We start from the raw sequence: 24,330 nt of genomic DNA on the forward strand, positions 1-24,330 counted from the left end.
TAACTTTTTTGTTTGTTCATTTTAGGGTTTGTTTTTCGTGGGTTCAAAGTTTATTTTCTGGTAATGTGAAAGCTGTAACCTGCATGATAAAACAGAATACTTCGTGTCTTTTGTCTTCCCAGAGGCAGCAGTGTCATTTCGTCGTAGTGGTGTTTGTTGACCAAAGGAAAGGGGTACTGCAATCTATCTGCAGAGAGCAACAATGAGCCCAACTTTACAGCTTTTTCCACCACCTAATTATTTTCACATAATAATTCATGTTTTGCCCTCTTAAATCAAAATAATAAAGATTATATGTGGCATGGAAACCACGTGAAACAATTAATGCGTTTGTATGCTTGCTCACACACACACATACACACACTACTATACTGTAATAACCGCTGCAAAAAAAAGGGACGGATACTTTTAGGTAATACAAACTGAGACCGCCGTAGAGTAGCCCAACCTTGTAGTCTGCATTTAGCCCATTGAATGGGCGTGAAGGAGGGGGCGCACTCCGCTATGACACCATGAGAGGATGCCCTAGCTAGCTGAACATTCCAGCGCTACATGCATCATTTATTAGGGCCGACGGGTGAGTCGCGCTGCAGCTATGGCGGCACCTTTAGCACACTTCGATGATGAGTGGCAGGATTTTAACGAATTTAACCCGGTGTCCGGGAAGGATCACCAGCTGGACAGAGTTAATCTCAACGTGCAGGATGTCTCAGGGCTCTTAGAAGACTTTCCGGAGCTCGATAACGGTTTCTCCGGGGAAATCGGTAGTTTTAAATCGATGGAGGACCTTGTGAACGATTTCGACGAGAAGTTGACAGTGTGTTTCCGAAATTACAACACCAAGACGGAAAATATAGCACCCGTGAGGCCAATCACCGAGGAAACTATCCTGAAGAATGATGAGTAAGTAACGCTAGCCTATACATAAAGGAAACGTTAGTTTACATGGAAAACTGCCCCGTGCAAATAGCCTAACTCAGTTGACTTCACAGAGTTCACCCAACAGGAAAACGGAAAGCTGCATGACCTTTAACTGAAACCTATTTTTGTATGGAATTCGTATCGGGCTGTAATAAGTCCCTTTGTTACATAGCGGTTGCAGTTAGGCTACATTGTTATTAAGCGAGTGTCTAAAATGAAGCACCGCCTCCATCGCAGGGAACGCTCGCCATCTAAACGAGAGCGATAATAAAATGTCAATGTCGCTTTTGTCCTTTCATTTGGTGTTTCGTTAACTGTGGTACACATACCCGAAGCCCCGCCGTTTGCGGTCAAATATCAAATTTAGAGTAGACACTCGCTATCTTGACATTACCTCAACAGCCTGGTTGGTTCATTTTCTGTGCCATCATCAGTGGTCACGTGGTTTCATGGCGTCTTGGCAGCGAGGTTTGTTTACAGGCAACAACATGCATATACATATGGTTAGCTCACAAAAACCATAATATTGCATCAACAGTGAATGAATCCCAGATTGTCCTCAGATAATAATTTAGTTTGCCCATAATGATTTCAAACTTACGTGGGCACGTTTTCAATATATATTTTTTTTAAGTTCTTTGTTTCCATATATTTAAAAAAATATTTTCAATAAACGTTCCCTTATTCGGACATCCACAATTCTTTTTAAAAAAAGGGCCTAAAAAGAAGTGAAAAGTAAAACTTATGATCATATTTAATTGCTTTATGACTGCCTCTCTTGTTCTTAGAGTCTTAGGGTGAATAGAGGTTGTAGCTAATGGTTGAGGGATGAACTTCTGACCTGTTCACTGGTTTTGTTCAATCTCTGACTCTCTGACTCTCTGACCCACTTTTCAATGACTGTGAAAGAAGCCCAATACGAGAACCATATAGGGAAGAAGCCTATTCAGTGTTGGCAGCATCTCTGCCCCATAGATGTATTTTCTGGTGGATTAAGAAAGATGAAAAAAAAGTTAAGCAGGTTTATAACGTCTATCCCAGCAATGAAATGTGTATGTGGAGATAATCGACATCAAATCACAAAAATCAGAGTGTTTGTGGTGATGAAATATACCCAGAATTTGATGATAGATTTAAAAAGGAAGCTGCGCATGAAAGAAACATTGGCATTTTTCCCCCTCTTTAACAGGATTTGGAATGCTCTGACGGACAACTACGGGAACATCATGCCCGTGGACTGGTCTCAGTCTCGGACGCGCTCCCTCCATCTCCCCACACTAAACCTGGATGAAAAGTCTGTGAGTACACTGTGCCCAACCTAGCAACCTCAACTCCTTATTTTCAATACATGCACAAATCTGTTCAAAATTCTCTGAAACATTTTGCATTTCTGTTTCCTAGTGTTGACTGTGTACCATGACCAAAATTGTGGTCGTATTGGAAGTCTCTAATGTCTCTGTTGTCTCACTGCTGTTTGTCTTTCATGGTTTGTTTCCCTCTCAGGGCTTGGGTGACTTAGCTGGCATGTCTTTTTATGCATCTATCTCTGTGTCTGTGTATCTCTCACTTTTCTCTCACTTTTCTCACACTTTTCTCTCTATGTCTCTCTCTCTTTCTCTCTCTCTCTGTCAGAGGGTCGATAATGTGAACCTTGACCTATCAGACGATGAGGAACTGAGAGAACAGATGGACATGCACTCCATCATTGTCTCCTGCATCAATGAAGAACCGTTTTTCACTGCAGAACAGGTATTTATGCAGAACCAGTACCCAAATGGAACAGAAGTTTGGTTCTGGAGATATTAAACGACTAAGTTAGCTCTTGGTCCAAAAGCCAAAATTAGGAACATAATTTGTTGAATTGAAAAAGTTGAGTTTTAGATGTATTATGTGTGTGTGTGTGTGTGTTTCAGGTCATTGAGGAGATAGAGGAGATGATGCAGGAGTCTCCAGACCTGGATGCTGAGCAGAACCCATCTCAGTCCGACCTGTCTCTCCTCTCTCTGGAATTACACAGATCCAGCACTAGCCACAGCTACGAGGAGCGTGAGTACTCCCTATTCACCTCCATCAGGGTGTGTGTGTGTGTGTGTATGTGTGTGTGTGTGTGTGTGTCCTGTTCTCATCTCTTCAGGATGTTGACAAAAGTGTGTGTACTTGGGTCCCTGTAACCCTTAAGGTGTTTTTTTTTCATGTATAGCTTTGTACACAGTTGCATCATCTTGCCCTTGTTGCTATCCTCTGTGTTTCACCTGCTTTTCTCTCCGGCGTTCTTTGGCTACCTCCTTTTCTGTCTCTCTCCTCTGTCTAATTTCTCTTTCTTTCTCTCAACAACCCTCCCTTGCTCTTTTTTCTCTCTCCTTCTTCTCTCCCTGTCCCTCTCTCTTTCCCTTTTCCTTCTCTTTCTATCTTCTCTGTCTCTCTCTCCCTTTCTCTCCTCCATCCCTCCTCTCTCTCTCTCCCTCCCTCTCTCCCTCTCTCTCTCTCCTTCTCTCCCTCCCTGTGCAGGAGTGCGGACCCTGTCCCTCCCTGAGCTGAACGAGCTGCTGGAGGAGGTGGAGACGGCTATCCGGCGCTACTCGGAGGAGCTGGTGCAGCAGCTGGCCCTGCGCGACGAGCTGGACTTCGATAAGGAGGTGAAGAACAGCTTCATCTCGGTTCTCATCGACGTGCAGAACCGGCAGAAGGAGCACCGAGAGCTCTTGAGGAAAAAGAAGAAGCTGAAGGGAAGCGCTGCGACACCGCCCAACCGCTCTGAGCGAACAGTCGCGCCCGGAACAGTGAGTTTGCTCGCAGACATGACACGGCAAGAAAAAGTGAAACTGCTCAGGGAACACTCTGTGCTTTTTACGCCTCTGTACTTTTTCCCTCTGACTTTCTGCTGGGCTCTCTGAAACTTACTTCAAATGTCTTTTTTACTCCACAAGGCCCAGTGCTTTTTGCTATTGTCTGCTGTATCTTGTGAGTGCTTTCCTGTATATAAACTTATTTCTGGTGGTGGAGGGCATCTTGAGACATGGTCGGGAACTGTGTTCAGCTTACTGAGCACTCAAGACCGTGTCTATTCTGAAAGCAAAGGTCCTAATGCTTAAAGCCTGTATGTCTCTGTCTCTCTGCTTCTACCTCTATGCCTGTTCTTTCTCCTGACCCTGTATCTCTCCCCCTCGCTTGCTCTCTCCCTCTCTTTCCCTTTCGTGTGTCTCCATTCTTCTGGTGTCTGCTCTTGTCTCAGCGCTTCAGCATGGAGGGAATCTCTTCTGCCATTCAAAATGGTTTCCGACAAACTTTTGGGACTGGGGGCGGGGAAAAACAGGTGGCTATATCATTTCATTTCTATCATTCTGTTCGGTCTTTTCTTTTTCCTCATAATTAACCAAAAATATATGTTTTGGCTCTTGACACAAGAGAAGGTTTTATTTATTGTTTTTCTGTTCTTCTATTTGTATGCCCGTTATCTATCTCTTGCTTCATCACACTTTTTGTGTTTGGCTTTTTCAGTATCTGACCACAGTAATACCTTATGAGAGGAAAGGAGGGCCTCCATCAGTAGAAGACCTTCAGATTCTTACTAAAAGTGAGCATCCTTTAGCATAGTTATAGTTACAGTACTTAGCAGACGCTTGTGTCCAAGGCGACTTACAAAACATTCAAGAAAAAACAGTTAAAGGCTAAAGTAAAAACAATCAAATAATAATAATAACAAACTCTAAAACTTTCATTATATTTATAAAGTACGCAAAAAAACAATTATTTAATAAAACATAATTAAAGCTTTAATTCTGAAATCCTTATCAGTAATAATAACAACTCTGCTGTGATGTGTATGGACTACAACAGGATTTTACTCAGTGTCTCACTCTTCTTGTGCAGTTCTTCAGGCCATGAGGGACGACAGCGATAAAGTGCCAAGTCTCCTAACAGACTACATCCTCAAAGGTAAGTCCACCTGCTTTATGAATCACATCTCAATGTATGATGACTCTATACTCTACATTTAATGTTTTCCTTTGACACAGGACTTATGTTAACCTTAAGCCTTTTATAAAAAATAGCATATCATAGCTATATCTGCATGTATTGCTGGTTTTAATGTATGCCTATTGGTGTTTGAGGCATCATGTAGCAGTACCCTCCTGGAGAGTAAGTGCTTTCTGGACCTGCTGGCGAGGCTTGTGTCTTATCTGTTGCCTTCCTCTTTCCTGCCTTTTATTTTCTTCCTCCTCTTTCTTCTTCTGGCCACGTTGTCCATGCTAGCTTTGGTGTGAGCAGACGGACAGAGAGGTTTGTGGGAAGTGTGGATGCGGCTCTCTTTCTGTATGTGTGTGTGAGTGTTTGTGTGTGCGTGCGTGCGTGCGTGTGTGTGTGTTGCATCCATCTTCGTAGATAGAGCACTCCTTCACTGCCACTCTGCCGTAGTGCATTCATAATGCCCCGCCCTCTGTGCTGTGTCACGTCCTGTGGCTGGGGTGTCACTTCCTTTCGCCACCATCACAACACCTGTGTTGGTTGAAGTCAATTCTAGACAAGCTAACTCACTTCCTTGTCCCTGCTGGGCTAACCTGGTCTTTTAGCAGTAGAGTACGCCTATAGGATCCCTCCGCTAATCCAAGTGCTTCATAGCCATGGCTTTGTCCCTTGCTTTTACACTGACTTCCTGGGTTTGACACCATGTTGTAGAGAGTTGCCTGAGATAAGCAAATTTAGTCCTTGATGTGTCTTAAAATGCCTATGATTCCATTATAACGTATTGGTCCCTCACAGCTTGCCTGTCCCGTACTCCCAATACTCACTCACTCCCAACCTTTCTACCATACTGGTACCTTTATTTGTTTTGTATTGTGAATTGGCCCATTTCTGATTCACTAAGTTGGAAGAATTTAACAGATTGTTTAAAAGTTATTCAGTGGGTAGTACACATTCAGGTGTTGTTTACTCATTTAGATTAGTCACACAAAGGTTTCCACTCAAGAAACATCAACACACACACACTTAGGTCTCTGCCAGATGCACACACATATACACATCAACACACACACAGTTATCATCTGCAAACAGGCATTTGCCTATTCTGTGCAGTAATTTTCTGGTTGCAGCTGTCTTTTAAAAATTACATAAATAGGCCATTACATAACCCACATTAGTCACAGAGGTGTATTTGGGGTAATTTTGTAATGGAAAACACGTTAAGCATGAGATTTTAGGTATTTTAGGGCAGAATGAGGATTCCAAGTATCAACTCCTAAATGGTTTGTTCTCCCTCTAGTGTAGTTGGGCTACAGTCTGCTTGGGTTTCTTTGATTCATGCTTTTCACTTATTCGCTTTCAACTTCTTTTTGCAGTGCTCTGCCCCACATAAACAGAAGAATTCCCACCAGTCCATCAGAACAAAAGACTCTGGATTGAGTTTTTCATCCACTGTGAATAGTAGCATACATGTGTTTTCCTTATTTATATATGCATGATATTTTGCCTTTCCTTAAGGGTTCATTGTATTTTTAATTTTTCTGTCTTTTGCATATTTACTACAGTGTACACACCAGTGCACTGTGTTTTTAAATGGTATGTGTATACTGTGCAGATTTCAAAGCGTCATTGTGGGCTGTAATTTTCAGCTTTGCATTTTGCACTAAACACCCATAATATATTTTGGCTGCATGAGTCAAGCAGTCAGTGAAATATTGCTTTTAGCTCATAAAGACACAGTCATTTTACAGTACAGGGTACATGCAATGTCTGCAGACAACTAAGGACAACTTTGATTTCATTGTGGGTGAGACCGATTAATGTTAACAATTGAGTTTGAAATACCCATGGTGTTATAACTAAAAGTACAGGTGTTCATTGAAACAGGAAAGTGCAATGGGAGTTTTGTTAAGATTGATTGTAGGCTTATGAGTGTCAGTAACAGATTTGGTCATCATCCACTACCAAAATTCCAACCGGTTGTTTCCAGAAGCGTGCCTCCATAGCGAAGAGGCAGAAAATATGTCTGGCCATGTGAGACTATGTTAGCCTTACTGCAGGCATAAAAGCCAGCCAATTTGCTAAGTGATTATATGCATTAGTCCAAACTGTAAAGATTGTTTTGTATACCTCAGAGAGATGCAGACAACATTCTCCAGTCACATTATGGCATGGTAAATTCCACACTCTGTCAGTATATTGGGTCAAAATGAAAAGGTCACTCTTGTTGTGACTTGACCTGCCTATCTGGGGCATAGGAACCATACAGTTTGATTCGTTAAACATTATATTTGATTGATTGCATTTTGCTGATCTCTACTGCACAGTTGTGGAGATCATTCAATTAACAACAGTGTGAAGACATATAAAACTGTTATAAAACTGTAATATATTTACATATATATTTTAATAACGAAATTTGGATTGTAAAAATCTGATTTAACATTGTAAAAAATATGTTATAAGATATTCCCACAGACGTTGCTTGATAAGTGAGACTGTCAGTGGAATTAGACTTTAGGTGGAATGTAGAGGATCTGTCTGGCACAGAGCTGGTTCTGATCTGCTGAGCACAGAATCAAAACAGATCAGAATCCTTTTCAGTCAGCTGCTGTACAAAGTGGAACGGAACAGGTGTGTTTAGATACAGTATTACCATCCCACAGTCTGAGTATCAGACAGTCTAATGGAGATCCCGTGGTTCTCTATCTGGTCTGGGTCTTTGGGGTGTTGCAGTTCCAATCCTAAGGATTGAGTATTGATTAGGTAGTCTGGTAACAGTTAAGTGAAATGATTGATTATGTGCATCCACGCAGCCTTGTGTCTTAACAGGGGGCAGATGGGACATTAGGGGATGTCTGTGGGAATGTATAGAATAAATGTGACTGTGTGTGCATATAGGATGCATATGTAAATATTATGCTCACTTTCTGTGCACTGTTCCTTCTGTGTGTCTCACGCCACAGTTATTTCATGTTATGGTTAGATAGCTAACCCATCAAGGGCACCCAAATCTGTCAAAATGTTCAGTATCAGACTTAGAGATTACAACTGCTGAGAGTGATTAGCTTTGCGACACTGAAGCTAGCTGGCTCTACATTCTGGTAGCAATAACAACAAACAGATACTTTGAGGGAACGGAAAGGTACCTGAACTCTCCTGGGCTGTTATCGCAAAGGCCTGAGGGTTGAAGCAGTGAGGAAACGTCCACTAAGATGGACCTATCCTCCCTGCCTGTTACTTTGCCTGCACAACAAACAAGAAAGGGAAGATGGACTCCTACTGTGGCCGAGCCCATCAGAATTGAGCAAGAAACGCTAATACTGCTTACTGCAGCTTTAACTGTATTGCAGTAGTTGGATGAAGTGCTCGTCTGGGTTGTGTTTCCTGAAAGCGTTGTTGAGTCACTAGCATCGTTTCATGACTATCATTTTGAACACTCTCTCTCTTACTTGGTGGTTGCTCAACAACACTCTCAGAAAACACAGTCCTAACTGTAAAATCAACTTAGTTATGGTTCTGTATTGGTAACATGCAATGCTTGGTTAGATACAGTCAGTTTGACAGCATTAACTCAGGCATGTGGTGCACTTATGTCTTTTGAGAATGTCAGCTTTTGGTGTCATTTTTATTTTTATTTATTTGTATTTGGCAGTGCGTCACTGTTTCTTTAATGTCTTTGTTTACACTGTTCTTTTAAGGTTTGTTTACTTGCTAAATAGATTGAACTGTTGCATTTTTCAGTGTAAAACCAAAACATAATTTCAACTGAATTGCAATTAAAAAAAACATTTCTCTGACCTTGTGGTTGGTGGTGCTTTTTTTTTTATTTCTCACTGCTAATGAACAGAAGAATCCCAAATCCTCAAAACCTTTTCCACCTTTTTACTACTGTGAGGAACTTCTACCACTTTGGTGGTAAATCTTGCCAAAGTAAAGTAAGCGTGCTAATGTGTGAGTAGTTATTTTACATTTGTCTTTAATACCACGGTCATCAGCGGTTTCTTAACATTGGCTGCATTTATGTTTATGATTTTTATCTTCTGCACTGAGGATATCATGGTGCCCTCTGCACGGTTCTCCAGACATCAAAACAGCAGAGCAAGTGGGATTATTAGTTGGTGCAAGAGCCAGATTAGACTCTCTAATTGGAACTGGGGAAGCCATTTCCCTCCTAAAATGTGGCCTGCAAGTGGCAACTGAAGTGGCCTCTTACATACAGCACAAATGGAGGTACTCTTTATAGGTCAAAAATCAAACTGCTCCTGGAAGAGACTCCAGAGACTGTGAAGTATGTCTTAATAATGCAGTGCATTGTATTTCTTCCATGTACCTGTGTTTACTACTAGTCAAAGGCTGTTTGTTTATTTACATCACTTCGGTTTGGAAAATATTGAAAAAGGTATTTATTTATTTAAAAAATGGATACACCTTCAGACACTGATAAATATATCCAAAGGTCTCACTGTCAGCACTGATGTGTGCACACTGGCATGTGTCCAGTCCTGATGTGGTTCATGTGGGAGTCAGCAACCCTTGTTGGTTGTTCTGTGGTAACATTACAAGTTGAAATCTCTCAAAGCAAAGCGCTCGGGTGCAGATGTCCCCTGATTAACCTTCGTAAAGGGTCCCTACCTTAAACTGCCCCTTTGCAGGTCATTTGCCTAATTATGCAAGGCCCGCCACGTTTCAGTGGCAATCACTGCTGCTGCTGAGTGAAAACAGATGTGGACTGGAGAGTGTTCCCACGAATGCTCCTGGCTGCTGTGGTCCAGGGGGAGAAAGGTTCGAAATGCTTCCAGACAAAAAGAGTTTTGGGTGTCCTGGAACTTTAGTTAACCCAAGGTTTAAACTGGCCATAGCTGAGTACATTTTGATATAAATTTGAGATCATAGTTGCCTAAGATCAAACACATTCCGTGCCAGAGCAGCCAGAAAATTATTAGGGCTGTTTTTTCTTTGCTGGTGATTTTAGCACTGCCAAGAGGGAAAAGATGAACTACAACAATTCCACTTGAACCTGAAGTATTAACTGAGCTAGTCATTATTAACTGTATAATGTAGGCTTGCAAAAACGTTAACTAAACTGACCCGAATAGAGCCGAAACCTTTTTGACATTACATAAAGAACAGACCTTCTCCAGTAACCTATTATGTATCAGGTGATGGCCCCAACCCAAGACACCAATTAGACGTCTTATTCCAATGTGCAAAACTGTATGATCAAACCATATGTGCAACGGGTTCTTTGACTACAGGGCAAGCTAAAGTCGAATACTTTACATGTTTTCTTATCGGCGTGCGTGAACACTATTGCGTTTTTCTCAACTCTGAACACATTCCTGTGTTACTACGGGTCTAAATAGTGTCTCTTGTGGTTGGTATGGCTCATAACGCTGGTTTAGACTTAACAGAAGCAGCTCTCGGACTTTTGAAGAATCAAGTCCCTTGTGTTGTGGCTCGGACTGTTTCAAGGGATTTTATTTTCCTGCAGACCAGACCATGCATTTCAGGAACGTGAGGTTGCTAATCATCTGCCTCCTCTGCGTGACGCAGCCATCTCTCCAGGAGTCCTCATCCAAAAAAACGGGTGGAAAGAAAGGTATGATACACAGATTTGTCAAATTGTTCAGTCTTTCAATTTATCAGCATTTGCCATTTTGTGATATTATTCTAACTGACGTTCTCATAGCGTTTATAAAAGGGTCCTTTAAATGCACTCTTATAAGTCCGTCTGACAAGGTATGTCCTATAAGCACATTTTCAATATTTTACTTTTCAACAGAAAGTAAGATTTTTTTCTGAATGGGTAAAGGTCGTTTTCACTTTTACTTTCAGTCGAGATTAATTATTTAACATACACATTGAACCACCGTTATGTCGTTACATACATTCTCTATAGATGGTTCTAATTCAGCAGCAATTGAGGAGCTGAAAAAGCAGGTTGCTAACATAGTACAGGAGCTGAACCTGCTGAAGGAGAAACAAGCCCTACAGACAGGTATGTGTTTTATTAGGCTATACAGATAATGCACAAATAAATGGAGTTATTTCTACAGTAATTGTATTCTTTCTTAAGTTATTTATATTATTACACAGAACATTTTACTCCACATGGTCATCCCGAAAGAGGGTTACGTATTCCCACAGTATTGGGGTGCATTAGTACCAACACATCCTACCCACATGTTACATTTGTTAATGAGCGAGGCTAGGAGGATGTGCAACAGAGTTCAAGGGATGGGAGCACAGTCTTGATACGCTGGTGTTCATGCACGTTGATGTCATGCCTTCACATCCTGCAGTGTGTCTGAAAGGTATCAAGGTCCCCGGCAAGTGCTTTTTAGCAGATGCGACAAAGAAGAACTTCCATGCCGCCAACGACGACTGCATGACCAAGGGCGGGGTCCTCAGTACCCCACTGTCCGGCGCTGAGAACAACAAACTTCACCAGTATGCCGGTGAGACCATCGGACCGGAAGAGCACATCTGGGTGGGCATCAATGACATGGTCACAGAAGGAGACTGGTTTGACCAGAGCGGCTCTGCGTTACGCTTTAAAAACTGGGAGACAGAGATCACCCACCAGCCGGACGGGGGCCACTCCCAAAACTGCGCCACCCTCTCCCCCACCACCGGGAGATGGTTTGACGAGAGCTGCCGCGCTGAAAGAGCATTTGTGTGCGAGTTTAATATAGTGTGACCTTAGCAGGCCACTACTAACACCACTGCTCACCCATTTAACCGCCACAACTCCATATATTATCAGTATTGGTGCATAGAAAATATGTAGAGTCCAAGCATGGTATATTGTTTGTTAAAACTCACATTTCTTTTGCTTCACCTTTATTTGATTGTGAAGAATAAAGATTGGGTGACTATTAGGGCTCAGGGATCAGAGTGATCCAACAGATGAAGAGGGACTGAGAGGGTACATGCCTGGGTAGGTGATAGAGACAGTATTATGGGAGGGGGTGCCGAACTAAACCTAGCGCAGAAAGCTGTTGAAAGGCAGGGCAGAACACAGACTGGGGAGTAATTATATTATATGTCATGAGGGAATCAGAAGGATCTATCTGCATGTAATTTCTTTATTATTATGAAGAGAACATCTAGCATGACGACTTCTTCAATGTATTTGTGTTTTAACAAAACATGTTACATGACTGATGTAACTTACATTTTCAATAAAATAGCATCACAGCAAGGCATATTTGTTTTGTTGGGTCAGCTGTCCAATACAGTTAAACAAAACTGAAAAAAATATATGATTTTTTAATAGGTTTTAATTGGTCTTGTGCATTTCAGTCAACTCACAGTATCAATGAAATATATTTTAGCTTTAAAACAAAGACATTTTAAAAGAAGGACATTTTGAGTGAGCTACCATGTGAAAGCTATCAGTTCTCAGAAACTTCCCAAACACAATGTTCCAGATCATTTTATTGTGCATACAAAAAAGTGAACTTGCTTTCCAGCAGAATGAAATTCTCTAACTCTGCCCATCCATAACTGAACTTGCTCCACACACAGTTACGCAACATCAGGCTTGAACTGGGTTGCACATAATCTGATATGGCACAATCCAGCTGCTGTTCAAAATCTGACCTCATTTCTGGAGAATGCGTCTCTCTCTCCCCCATCACGTCCTGCAGAACTAATGTAACAGTAAGCAGAGGCCTATCTTCCTTAATGGAGTGTGTAACAGTTCAAAATGATTAACTCTTTTCCTTGCTTATCCTGAAGTGAAAATGTTCTACTGATATGAACAATACAAGCAACAGATTCTAATCTTTGGGGTGGAGAAGTTCCTTGAGGTGGTTGAAATAACACACCACTTTGAGAGCTGAGTGAGTATGACAGAGCTGAGCTGAGTGTGTGCGCGTGTGTGTGTGTGTGTGTGTGTGTGTGCAAGTGTGTGCGTGCGGGTATGCATGCATCGGTTTGTGCTCAGTGCCCCTTTGGGGAAACAGATGACTAACAAATTCAAACAGCATTCAAGGACTCTATTGAGTCAGGAGTCAGAATGTAGCCTTATGCTATGACTAAAGCTCCCATTCATGGTAGTCATAATATTAAATGAATTTGGAAAAGCTGAACTAGTGTGGGCTCTCTGGTTTGACCTGCAGTCTGTTGTAGAGAGGTAATAAAAATGAATTAATCCTGGAGATGTTGACGTTAACCCCAAAACAGGATTTTTTGGCACATTGCACAATCAAAAAGTCACAAACGTCCTATACACTAAAACTTAACCTAAATTACATGCATAACACATACAGAATAGTTTCACATAATTGTCACACACATTGAAAATGAACATCAATCACATTTATACTAAAAAAGGAACTTCTTCGTTATGTGTAAGTGTAGCCTATCTGTCTGGCTTATTTCAGTTAGCCTCAAACATACAGGCACATTACCAGAGCTTTTGAGGTGGTTTAAAATTCATGGCTTTACAAATATATGGCTTAACTCCTTGATTCAGTCCATTTGATCAAGCTAAAAAAAACCTAGAAAACTCCCTAGGACAAAAAAATGTCCGTGACTTGTCGAAACTCACAAAGAGGGTTGAGTCCTCAGGTGTCAGGCCCAGACATGCGCGCTCGCCCTCTCAAGTTTCCTGCGCACATGCAGTTTCCAACGTGACTCAACGCGCTGTGACGTTAACCCCGCGAACAGAGAGCAAAGGCCCTGTTTCATACCCACACTCTCAGTCTCGCTCTCAGTCCCCCATTCAGCTTCTTCTAAACACTGGGGCCTGCAGGGCCTCTGGGCACGGAGTAAGGGGTGTAGGAGAGCTCTCCTCATCTCTGCCCACCGAGTAAAGGTCATTCTCCACCAGTCTCAGATCTGTGGGAGAGTTTGTGTCCTCCTGAGAGGCGTCCGTTTCGGAAGCTGGCGGTGCAGACTCAGTGGGGGGTATGAACAGCCTGTACTCTCCCACCTCCATCTCCATCTCCCCTTCCCCGCTGGGCTCCTTGAGGGGGTCGGTGTCTTTGAGGGGTGTGGTCTCTGTAGGCCCATTGAAAGGCTGGTAGGTGTCCACGGCAGGTGCCCCATACTGGTCCATCTCCAGTTCATCGCGTAGAAGGTGGCCGTACACCAGTGTGTCCTCGATGTAGTCGTAGATGTGCGCGTCGTCGTCCTCAATGGTTTTGGGCATCCCGTGGAGGCCTGGAAGGAAGCTGTGGCCGTTGGGGTTGTAGATGGCCACCTCGTGGGCCATCTGCTTCTTCTTCTTCCTGCTCAGCATTCAACGTGAGCATTTCATGAGGTTAGATGCGCTTAAATACAACTTCACGGTCACAATGAAATACACTTAGCATCTTACCGTAAGTGTAATGGAAAGGCATTATTTACGGATACATTGCAAGTATGAATATGTATGACAGATCCATACGATATAACTTACAACCACAAGCCGTGCTGCAGTTATGGAAACAATTTTTCTAAATGTGTGCAAAGCTCATTTATATGCAGTAGAGGTCCTCACCTGATCACAACACAGACTGCCACTAAAGCGATGAACATCCCCAGGAGCAGAGTTCCCACCACACCCAGGATGACGGGAAGGATGATTCCTGTGGAGCACACATCAAACACAGGCCACATTAGAGACAGGACTTTACTGCCATTTCCACTTCTGTCAACATGTGAGGAAATAAACAAACAGAGATTGTTGAATTATTTGATAGTAAATCTCAATATCAAGTAAGTAAGTAAATAATAACAATGAAAACAATACTAACAATAACAACAAGTAACAACATAACAGCACTAATTCAAATAATAATATAAACATCCTTGTATAATCAATCATCGCCAACAATAACACGCAAGGAGTGGAAAAGCAAGCACAGCCCCTTTCTCGTACTTCTTGGTTTCATCAGAGTGATCTCCCCCATCACGCTGAAGGACCCCTTCTCAGGCAGACAGTTGGACACGTTGAGGTAGAAGCTCTCCGGGATGACTATCTCGCTGTCGCCCTCCTCGTCCTCCCTGCGGCTGTACATCTCCTCCTGGGAGCCCAGCGTCTGCACCTGGATGCCCGTGTGGCGGGCGCTGCACTTGGGCTGGGTGACCATGGTGAAGGTCAGGTGGGCGTCCAGCCTGGGAGCGAAGTTGGTGATCCAGGAGGCCGTGGAGGAGGCCTTCATCCCAGCCGGCCAGCCGGGAGACGCCAGAAGGTTTTTCTTGTCTTTCTCAGGAGTGATGTGGAATATGTAGGTCTCTGTGTACAAGAAGAGATGTCACAGGTGACGCTCAACGTTAGTGCCATTGAGCGATCTGATTGGCTAAGAAGTGTAATGAGAAGACAGTAATACACCCCTAGTGAAACACAGCATGTAAAGACATATACTATTGTATTGCTTAAGCCATTACGTAAAATTCAATCAACACCATGATGAATAGTTAATGCACAAACATTAAAAATACTACTTACATTTTCTGTCTATATTCCTATGACTCAACATATAGGGCAACATGTTAACAATACCAATCATGGATTAGAAATAAGCGCATATACTGATACAATGTGGTCTACTAAAACATTGTACTAAACGTATTTACAAAAATGCACAAATGCACAGTGGTAGTCAGACGGTCTACCTTTGATCTCTTTGGTGAAGGAGGCCTTGAAGAATGTCTGGAAGGTCTGACTCAGGAACTCGTCATTCCTGGGAGAGGCGCTAACAGTCACGTTGCCACGGACCTGCAGCTTGGAGATGAAGCCCGTGGGGCAGAACCGTCCGATGGCCGTGCCGTCGCTCTCGGCGACGCTGAAATTGACACTGCCGTTGCACTCTTGGCCGGGCAGAGACTGACGCAGCTTGCCAGTGTAGGCCTGCAGCTCCACTGTGCCGTGGTCTGGGGCTTGGATGTTCCAGTGGACCGTCTTCAGAGACTCTGGCAGACATCTCTCAAGGACTGGAACCGTCAGAGGAACCGGAAGAGGAGGGCAGTCCTGCAGATCCTGACAGCCTGCCAACACAGAGAAATGACAGGCTTTCAAATCTATTCTGTTCACGTTAATCTATATTGCATTCATGTGCATTATCTTCAGGCACTTTATACAAAGTTAAAATAAAGAAGAATTCCCTTGGGGGGAAAAAAACTGATTATCAGCATGTCAGAAATGTTTTTTTTCTTTTTTTACATGACTGTCATTATTACTAGTATTCTTCAGTACAAAGCTACCTATAGTTTTGTTTACGGTCAACAGCAGGTCTTCCTCTGGGCAGTCCTTGAAGGACAGGGTAGACTTCTTTCCAGGGGGTACAATGACACTCTCCTGAGAGACACCGTCTAGTTTCAGTATGCAGGTGGAACCTGTCGCCTTTTTCGCAATATGCAGAGACAGACTGTTCTCCTCAGAAAGGTCCACTTCGCACAACACTGGAGAACACAAACACACAAGACAAGATGACATAATTCAAACAGAAATCAAACATATTGTATGTTTCTTAACAGTGGTCAGGTCTGATAGAGTAGTCTGTGAAAGGCAAAGAATTTGTGACTCTTCAGTGTTGAAACAGTCAATCATAGGGTGAATCAATAGTTCACTTCCTGGGAGTTAAGAATGGGATCACATTCCATTTCAGTAGATGTGACAACCCGACAACCCGAATTATCTTGAGTTTCATATTTGAAAATTTTGCAAATATGTTTTTAGCTGGTAAAAGAGAATAAGCAAAGCCCAAACACTTCTTTTAGCCACTGAGACTTGATAGAGATTAGATTAGATTAGACTACATTAGATCAGAACACGAGAGTTTTAATAAAGTACCCGCCCCAGACCCCCCCCCAAATCAAGTTGTCAAAGACAATGGTGTCTGATAATGTCCAACATGAAATCTCAGTCCTCCTCGGTGTCTTCCACATAGTAGGCATCACGTATGACAGGTACGACAGGAATCCCGACACCAGTCAGAGACAGCAGGGACTTCCAGTATTACGACATCAGATCTGACTAATTTCCTCATCCCCACTTTCCAATGAATTTCTTTCACATTCATGTCCTGGGTTTTGAGTCATAGTCATGGTATAGGATGGGATACACTGGGGTAGACACATAGTCAGCCGTGTTACCACATACCTTTACATTTAATCCATTCAAGAGTTTCGGAGCAGAAACATCTGTGTTGCAATGACCTGTTGTAATTCACCTTCACAAAACCCAATCCTTAACCCTAACCTTAACCATAAATTGTAGTTAACAGAGTTTCAACAGTCTATAGGGGAACAACCAAATTAATTGTGACCGCTTTCTTTAACCACAATGTTCTTAAAAGGCTACAAACAGTTCTTGAAAGTCTTCCTGCGAGATGGTAAAGAGTGCCCAGTAAGTAATATATCTATTTGTATTACTTCATCAAAATAATGCAACTTAATTAAATTTGAATTACTACAATACTTTTTGATTGGCAGACGAGAGGCAGTTCAAATACAAAAAAGAGAACCAATCAAAAACATCCCTCAGAATGCACACTGCCAAATGAATGGAGACAAGATGCAAAGCAACAGAATGAATGTTATATTCATATAGCATATAATATATTCGAATATAACACATTTGTAACCAACAACATTTTAATTAGTTACTGTAATTTAATTACATATATTATTCTCAGTAACTGTAACAGATGTAAACATTTATTTTGTAATCTAATTACGTAACTATGTGCCATGTTACTAGTTACTCCCCAACCCTGACAGTGCAACAGCATTTGAGGAAAGGAAGACCGGAGGAAGAGAGAGGTAACGTACATTCGCTGCCGCTCCTGATGGAGGAGACACTGAAGTGCAGCGACAGGCCTAGCGCTTCCGCCCGCGTGCGCACCTGGTCCATCTCACAGTTCCGCAGTGAGAGCTTGAAGGGAACCTCCAGCTCCGTTGGCTTGTTGTCCGACAGCCTCTTCACCACCTTGATGAGCTCTTGCTTGTGCTCGAACTCGTACTCCACGCCGGGCTCCTTCTTCCGACACCGCGGCTCCATGTGGCGCAGGATCTTCACCTTGGTTTCGTGGAAACGGGGCACGCCAAAATCCCACGTCATAAGGTCGTCGTCTGGGAAACTCAACGGATAGTTTGGGGAGAAGAACTCCTGCGTTGACTGCCCCTTCGGCAGGTCTACACTAACAACGGCGAGTGCTGGAACACACAGAGACATTTATAAACCAGAGAATGCATAATAAACAGCACTTAAGGGCCTTAAAGATCTAACATGAACACATTAGGGACGTTTATTTTTCACCCTTTCACTCACATTTGATGTCTTCTCCCCAAAACACATCGAAAGCTTGGGGCTCCAGCTTCTTCTTGCCAGCCACCGTAAGGACCACCTTTCCACCATTCAGGATTTGGACCCCGGTGATGGTGCCTATCGCACAAAACGACCCAAGGTGGACGTTCTTAGTCGTCTCCAGAGCGACGAGGTTGTATGTGTGCTCGTCGGGACAAGTGTCTGAGGGGGGAATCTGTGTCAGGCCCTTCTTGCTGAAATCCACGTGGAACGTCATCCTGACAGGGGCCCTCAGACACCAGTGGAACGTCCGGTTAAAGACAGAGAGAGGCTGGGAATCCACTGGCATGACGGCATGCCTGCAGGGCTTTGTCTTACATTCTAAAAGACAATGAGGCAGGGGGTATCTGCTTAAGTGGTCGCTTAATAGGTCAATAATATGTCAGCACACTCTACATTTTACTGCAAAAAGGCTTAGGCTGCACAACCCTCTCAATAATTCATTGCTTGGTTTAATATAGTTTTCACTGAATACAAATGAGGACAATACATCTTTTGGCTAAATCCACTCACCAATAACCTTCATGATCTCCACAATGAAGACATCCCAGGGTTCTGTGCAGGTGAATGTCACGGAGACACTGCCGGCGTCTCTCAGGACTGCCCCTGACTGGCAAAAACTCTTGTCATCCCCTCCAACACACACCGTACATTTTGATTCCGATGTATCAGTCCTGTTAATACTGACCACAGTGCCAGGGTCAACAGTCACTGCAGGGGAGAGAACAGTAAACCACTTGTGAGTGAGGAACAACACAAACAAACAGCTGGAAAAAGCAGGCTTAAGTTAACAGTCACATCAAGTGTCAGATGCGGTCATGCTGGTGCGGGATCTGGAAGACTTAAATCTGCAGAAGCGCTTATTCACCCATACAAGCTGAAATGGGCTGAGACTTGTGAAGTTTGTATGAGTGTTAGTTGTTAGTTGTATGACAGTGATGTTTTGTATGACAAAAATATATGATAAAGGAAAGTGATAATCCATATACGACACCCCTGTGATTACTTTATGACAAAGCCTCCAACACAGTGTAAATAACAGCCCAAATAAAGATGCCATTTTTTTCCCATGTACTTCCTTTTTTTGCTTCCTTATTTTTGCCTCACCCGATTGGACAGGCATTCAACACAATAGCAGATCAATAATAATGAACACATGGGGTTGCCACACAAAGTGTAGGGTGGTCTACCATAGCGGTCAAAAGAAAGATCAGTCACATATCAGCCTCATAAATCAATCTCTTATATCAGTCTCATAAAATATATTACACTATCTATTTGGAACTCTGATTAATAATGACATTATTAACTACAACCAAAATGACCATATAAATAGCGAGTAAAGGTTGAAGATCTTAGGAGTTCTGAATAGAAGAGGTCAGCAGCATTCATTCTCATGCAACAGCATATACCAGGGGTTTTCAACTGGTTTTGTCCCAGGGACCACCATTCTGACCAGAAAGTAATCCGCGGCCCACTGATGTGCCAGTGATTCATAAAAAAACATTTTACAGTCCCCTACCCTTCTTTTTCATGTTTGTAACCGCCGCCACCACGCCCCTCCCCCCGCAAACATATTCTGCCTATAATACTTGTCAGTGTAATTTCTTCGCTGAATATGGGTCTACATCAGTATTTTGGGCAATGCGACTTGGCTATTCAGACATAAATATGTCGAAGGGCCCAGGTATTTTATAAAAATAAAAAAAGTCAATGGTGAACTGACCAACATAGGGTCATGTCGCGGACCCCCTGCAATGCCGTCACGGACCCCTGGTTGAAAACCCCTGGTATATACAATCAAAGCATTTATTCACAAAATTATCAGAAATAAAACACACAATATGTAATCTAACTAAATGTATCTAACTAATGAACTAAAGGGGTGTGTGAGAGGGAGAGTGTGTGTATGTGTGTGTGTGTGTGTGTGTGTGTGTGTGTGTGTGTGTGTGTGTGTGTGAGAGAGACAGAGAGTGCCGACATATGTATGGGTGTCCAGTATGAACCATGTCAATGGATGTGTGAGGATTTGGAAAGTTTGAAGAAGATTTTGGTGGATATGTGAAGATATCCTTTTGTGTGAATGAAGCCAATGGTGTTGAGCGCCCTCTGCACCTGTGCTGTTGCCTGACACACAACAGGACCTCTGCCACTGTTTGCTGACGCAGTGCAAACCACAATAAAACTCAGTTTATGGACCATATCATTAGTGTGGTTTGACGCAGGGTTTGAGACACACCAGGCACACACTTGCTGGTGAATGCACAAAGTAAAAAAAAAAGTAAAACAAACAAACAAAACATATCTAACCAAACCAGCTAAACAGAAACCATCTAGGCCTATCACATGTAAGATGGGTGTCTTCCACACAGATAGGCTATGAAGGCCTCCAAAATATCTAATGCCAAACCTCCCACTTACAAAATGAAATATGATGGTATCATTAATATACAAGCCTACACTGTGTCCTAGAAAGAGCCTGTGTACATTTAGTCTTTTCCCAAAATAATAGGCCACTTGTGTTTGGGAGAGGATAGGTTGTTGTTTAAGGGTACTCTAGGACAGTATACAGGCCAGACACATGCTAACGTGAGTGATCTAATCATCGTCAATACAGACGAACCAGCTAATTTAATTTAGCCTACGAACAGCTCTGGTTGTTTATGCTGGGTGGACATCTTAGAAATCGGCATAGTTTCACATTACTGGCTTTCAGATAACCGAAACATTATTTTGGCTATTTTAACGTCTGTACATTTCCTCTGTAGAGATATCTAGGACAATGTGAGCAGTTTGGATATATTGTATCTAGGCAGTACGCTATGAAAGTTAATATCGCTTACCTGTTAAACTCCAGACAGGGGATGCAAATATTCCAAACAAAAACATAAAGTAGGCTGCCCTTAAAACTCGCGGAAGTTCTTTCATCGTGTTAAACACAGAATAAATAAGGATTCAAAACTTCAAAAGAAACGTTTAAGGCCTTTCCATGATGTTGGACACTATTGATAGTGGGCTATTTGCTCGAGCGATAAGATACTTGGCTTCCTGGTTGAAAACACCTTTTTCAGGTAAAGTCGCCACTCCCTCTTGCCAGTGTAAGATGGGCCGGTCTCGTGCGTGTGACGTCATGTCAACAGCAACGTTCACACACACCTCGACCATGAACTAAGGTTTGATTCTGGTCAGTAACTTTAATCAGTTTATGATGTCATAACGTCATCAAGTCATAAAGTTGCAGACAAAACACACGCCCCACACTGACTAAGTTACACTGACTAAGTTTCACCCTCAGCTCTGTCTCCTACCACCATGGAGCTGCTAAACACACAATCCCTCACTAATAAATTCCTCCTCATATACGACCATATTCTTGACAAAGGGCTTGACTTCATGTGCCTAATAGAAACCTGGCATAAACCAGGGGGATACTCTGTGCTTAATGAAGCATGCCCCCCTGGATATGACTACATGGAGAAAGCCTGCAGCTCTGGTCGTGGTGGTGGACTAGTCATCATACACCGGGCTGAAATAAAACTGTCTCCTCTGTCAATGCCTGAATTTTCGTCTATGGAATGCCTGGCCTTCAAATGCAAACCTCCATACTCCATGACAGTGCTTCTAATATACCGTCCTCCAAAACCTAACCCATCTTTTCTACCTGAGATAAGTAATATGCTTACCTCACTCTGCACTATGTCCACTAACAGTCATTGTTGGTGATTTAAATATCCATGTTGACAACCCCTCCAGTCAGTATGCTTGAGTGTCTTGGCCTGCAGCAGCATGTTGAGGTTCCTACTCACACCAAGGGGCACACTCTGGACCTGGTTATCACTGACTCTGCTCCCATGAGTAACCTACAGGTGTATGATATCGGTGTGTCCGACCACAAGGGGGTCTCAATGGCCTTGACTTTTATGCTGCCTACTATTAGACCTCAGCGTCAAATGTCTTTCCGGAACTGGAAAAGCATTGACTCAGCCACCATGACCATGGATCTCCAGCTCATCACCTGCCCAGCCTCTGCATCAGTGGATGAATTAGTGGAGCTCTGACTTTGACTTTTTCAGATCCAAGGTCAACAACATTCGCTCTCTGATGTCCAGCTCTCCATCTCTGCTTCCCTCTGACACCAACACCTTATCTGCGAGTGTGCTGTCTCCTCTACATCTCGCTGAGGTTCGGGAGAGCCATGTTGAGGAAATCCTCAGAAAAATGAAATCCTGTACCTGTACCCTGGACCCCATTCCCACTGCTCTGCTCAAGTCACACATCCCCACTCTCAGTCCTTTCATCACCAAAGTTGTTAACCTTTCCCTTCAGTCTGGCTATGTCCCACCTGCTCTCAAGGTTGTTGTCATCCGTCCCCTTCTCAAGAAGCCCACCCTGGACCCGGAGGTTCTAGCCAACTACAGGCCTATCTTAAACCTTGCCTTCCTGTCCAAGGTGTTAGAGAAGGTATTTGCTTCTCAACTTCAGGACCACCTCAAACACAACAACTTGTTTGAAAAATTTCAATCAGGATTTCGTTCAGCCCACAGCACTGAAACAGCTTTGCTCAGGGTGACGAATGACCTACTGATGACAGCCGATGCAGGAAGACCCTCACTCCTCATCCTCCTGGACCTGACTGCTGCATCTCACCTTCGACAGCTAGGTCATCCCCCTCTCCTCCACAATCACTAATCTCGGAGTTAGGTTTGACCTTCACCTGACCTTTAATGACCATATAAAACACCTGTGCAAAACCTCCTTTTATCATCTAAGCAACATCTCCAAACTCCGCCCCACTTTAACCCTATCAGATGCAGAGAAGCTTGTCCACGTCTTTTTCTCCTCAAGACTGGACTATTGTAATTCACTTTTCTATGGGATCACTGGCAAGAACATCCAGAAGCTGCAATACATCCAAAACAGCGCTGCCAGGATCCTGATGAAGGTCCGGAAATATGAGCACATAACACCAATATTACACTCATTACACTGGCTCCCTGTCTCTTTCCGGATTGACTACAAAGTCCTTATACTCACCCATACATGCATAAATGGGCATGCACCTCCCTACCTGCAAGAATGAATTACTCCCCAAACCTCCACCTGCACCCTCAGGTCTTCAAACAGCTCGCTCCTCCGCGTCCCCAAAACCAAGCTCCGCACCATGGGCGACCGGGCCTTTTGCTCGGCAGCACCACGCTTATGGAACAGCCTCCCTGACCACCTAAGGGCAACGCAGACGCTGGACTCCTTTAAAGCTGGACTAAAAACATTTTGATTCAGGAAGGCATTTCTGGCCTTGTGTTAAATCACTGCCACTAAGTTTTCTATTATGCTTATGTTAACTAATTTTTATTTTATTGTATTATTATTGTTAGTTTCTAATATGTTGGCACTCTGAGATTCTTCTTCTTATTATTATTATTAAAAAGGGGTGTCTTTGCTGACTATTGTCTATTTTTAATAAAGAATCATTCAAATAAAATGAAAAAAAGTCTACTGACTCAGCCTCGTCATGGAGGTGTGCCAACAGGGCGCCATCGGGGCCAGTGAGGCGCACCCTGAAGGGGGTCTTCAACACGTCACACCCTTTGCTGTAAGATATAGTGCAACGCAAGCCTCAACTTGTGCTGTACAGCACTATGGTCGACATGAGCTACCACTACTTTCTTGAACAACTTATCTGAAAACAACACTCACACAACAACTACAACAAACTAAATCTTGGAAGGCGAGAAAACAACTTTCAAACACTGAGTTCCAAGGTTAAATCTTGTATTGTCTGAACCAGAGTTGAATGCTCCATCACAGGAAATGACTGCACCCTTGACGTAAATCCCATATAAATTCAGGACATGTTACCTCACATTTCCCAGCGCTCAGTAGTGTCTGTTTTTTTGTCAGTAGTCTCAGCTACCATAGTGGAGGTAGCACAGTCAATAGCCTACACGCAAGCTCTCAGACTTCCTTGTGGGAGACGTGCTCCAAATGTAAAGAAAAGAAAGATCAGCTAAGGTCAGCTAAGCATAATCCTATAATGTGTTCAAATCTGCCTGCGTGCCCAGTCTTTGTTTTACAAAGGTTTGTAGACTAATTATAGCTACACTTAAGTATATTTGTACTCATTTAATTCCATAGTGTTGGCA

The 24,330-nt window shown here is 43.0% G+C and overlaps 3 protein-coding genes across 8 annotated transcripts; 2 read left to right on the forward strand and 1 right to left on the reverse strand.

Annotated features, from left to right (window-relative positions):
• Positions 1-256: 256 nt before the first annotated feature.
• fez2a (fasciculation and elongation protein zeta 2a) lies at positions 257-8,684 on the forward strand. 5 transcript variants are annotated; one of them, XM_031576176.2, is made up of 10 exons: positions 257-903; positions 2,111-2,219; positions 2,554-2,670; positions 2,835-2,967; positions 3,430-3,701; positions 4,154-4,234; positions 4,420-4,495; positions 4,792-4,857; positions 5,176-5,202; positions 6,261-8,684. In XM_031576176.2, the coding sequence occupies exons 1-9, from the start codon at positions 596-598 to the stop codon at positions 5,184-5,186; spliced, it is 1,173 nt and encodes a 390-aa protein (XP_031432036.1). In that variant the 5' UTR covers positions 257-595; the 3' UTR covers positions 5,187-5,202; positions 6,261-8,684. The 5 variants fall into 5 exon arrangements, 3 of the variants coding, with proteins under 3 accessions (XP_031432036.1, XP_012688950.2, XP_031432037.1); XM_012833496.3 differs by lacking the exon at positions 5,176-5,202; XM_031576177.2 differs by lacking the exons at positions 4,154-4,234; positions 5,176-5,202.
• A 912-nt stretch (positions 8,685-9,596) lies between these two features.
• On the forward strand, positions 9,597-12,097 carry clec3ba (C-type lectin domain family 3, member Ba). Of its 2 annotated transcripts, none has more exons than XM_012833541.3 (3): positions 9,597-10,486; positions 10,787-10,885; positions 11,202-12,097. In XM_012833541.3, exons 1-3 carry the CDS (start codon positions 10,387-10,389, stop codon positions 11,585-11,587), a joined length of 585 nt encoding a protein of 194 aa, XP_012688995.1. In that variant the 5' UTR covers positions 9,597-10,386; the 3' UTR covers positions 11,588-12,097. The 2 variants fall into 2 exon arrangements, with proteins under 2 accessions (XP_012688995.1, XP_012688994.1); XM_012833540.3 differs by having other exon boundaries at positions 9,608-10,486; positions 11,190-12,097.
• A 1,207-nt stretch (positions 12,098-13,304) lies between these two features.
• On the reverse strand, positions 13,305-21,252 carry cdcp1a (CUB domain containing protein 1a). The gene is made up of 9 exons (XM_012833495.3): positions 21,031-21,252; positions 18,701-18,898; positions 18,152-18,508; positions 17,653-18,036; positions 16,084-16,281; positions 15,496-15,867; positions 14,759-15,115; positions 14,378-14,465; positions 13,305-14,126 (listed from the first exon to the last, which is right to left on the reverse strand). The coding sequence occupies exons 1-9, from the start codon at positions 21,113-21,115 to the stop codon at positions 13,619-13,621; spliced, it is 2,547 nt and encodes an 848-aa protein (XP_012688949.2). The 5' UTR covers positions 21,116-21,252; the 3' UTR covers positions 13,305-13,618.
• Between the last annotated feature and the right edge of the window lie 3,078 nt (positions 21,253-24,330).

The sequence above is a fragment of the Clupea harengus genome, chromosome 11 (genome assembly GCF_900700415.2).
Source record: "Clupea harengus chromosome 11, Ch_v2.0.2, whole genome shotgun sequence".
Taxonomy (NCBI): domain Eukaryota; kingdom Metazoa; phylum Chordata; class Actinopteri; order Clupeiformes; family Clupeidae; genus Clupea; species Clupea harengus.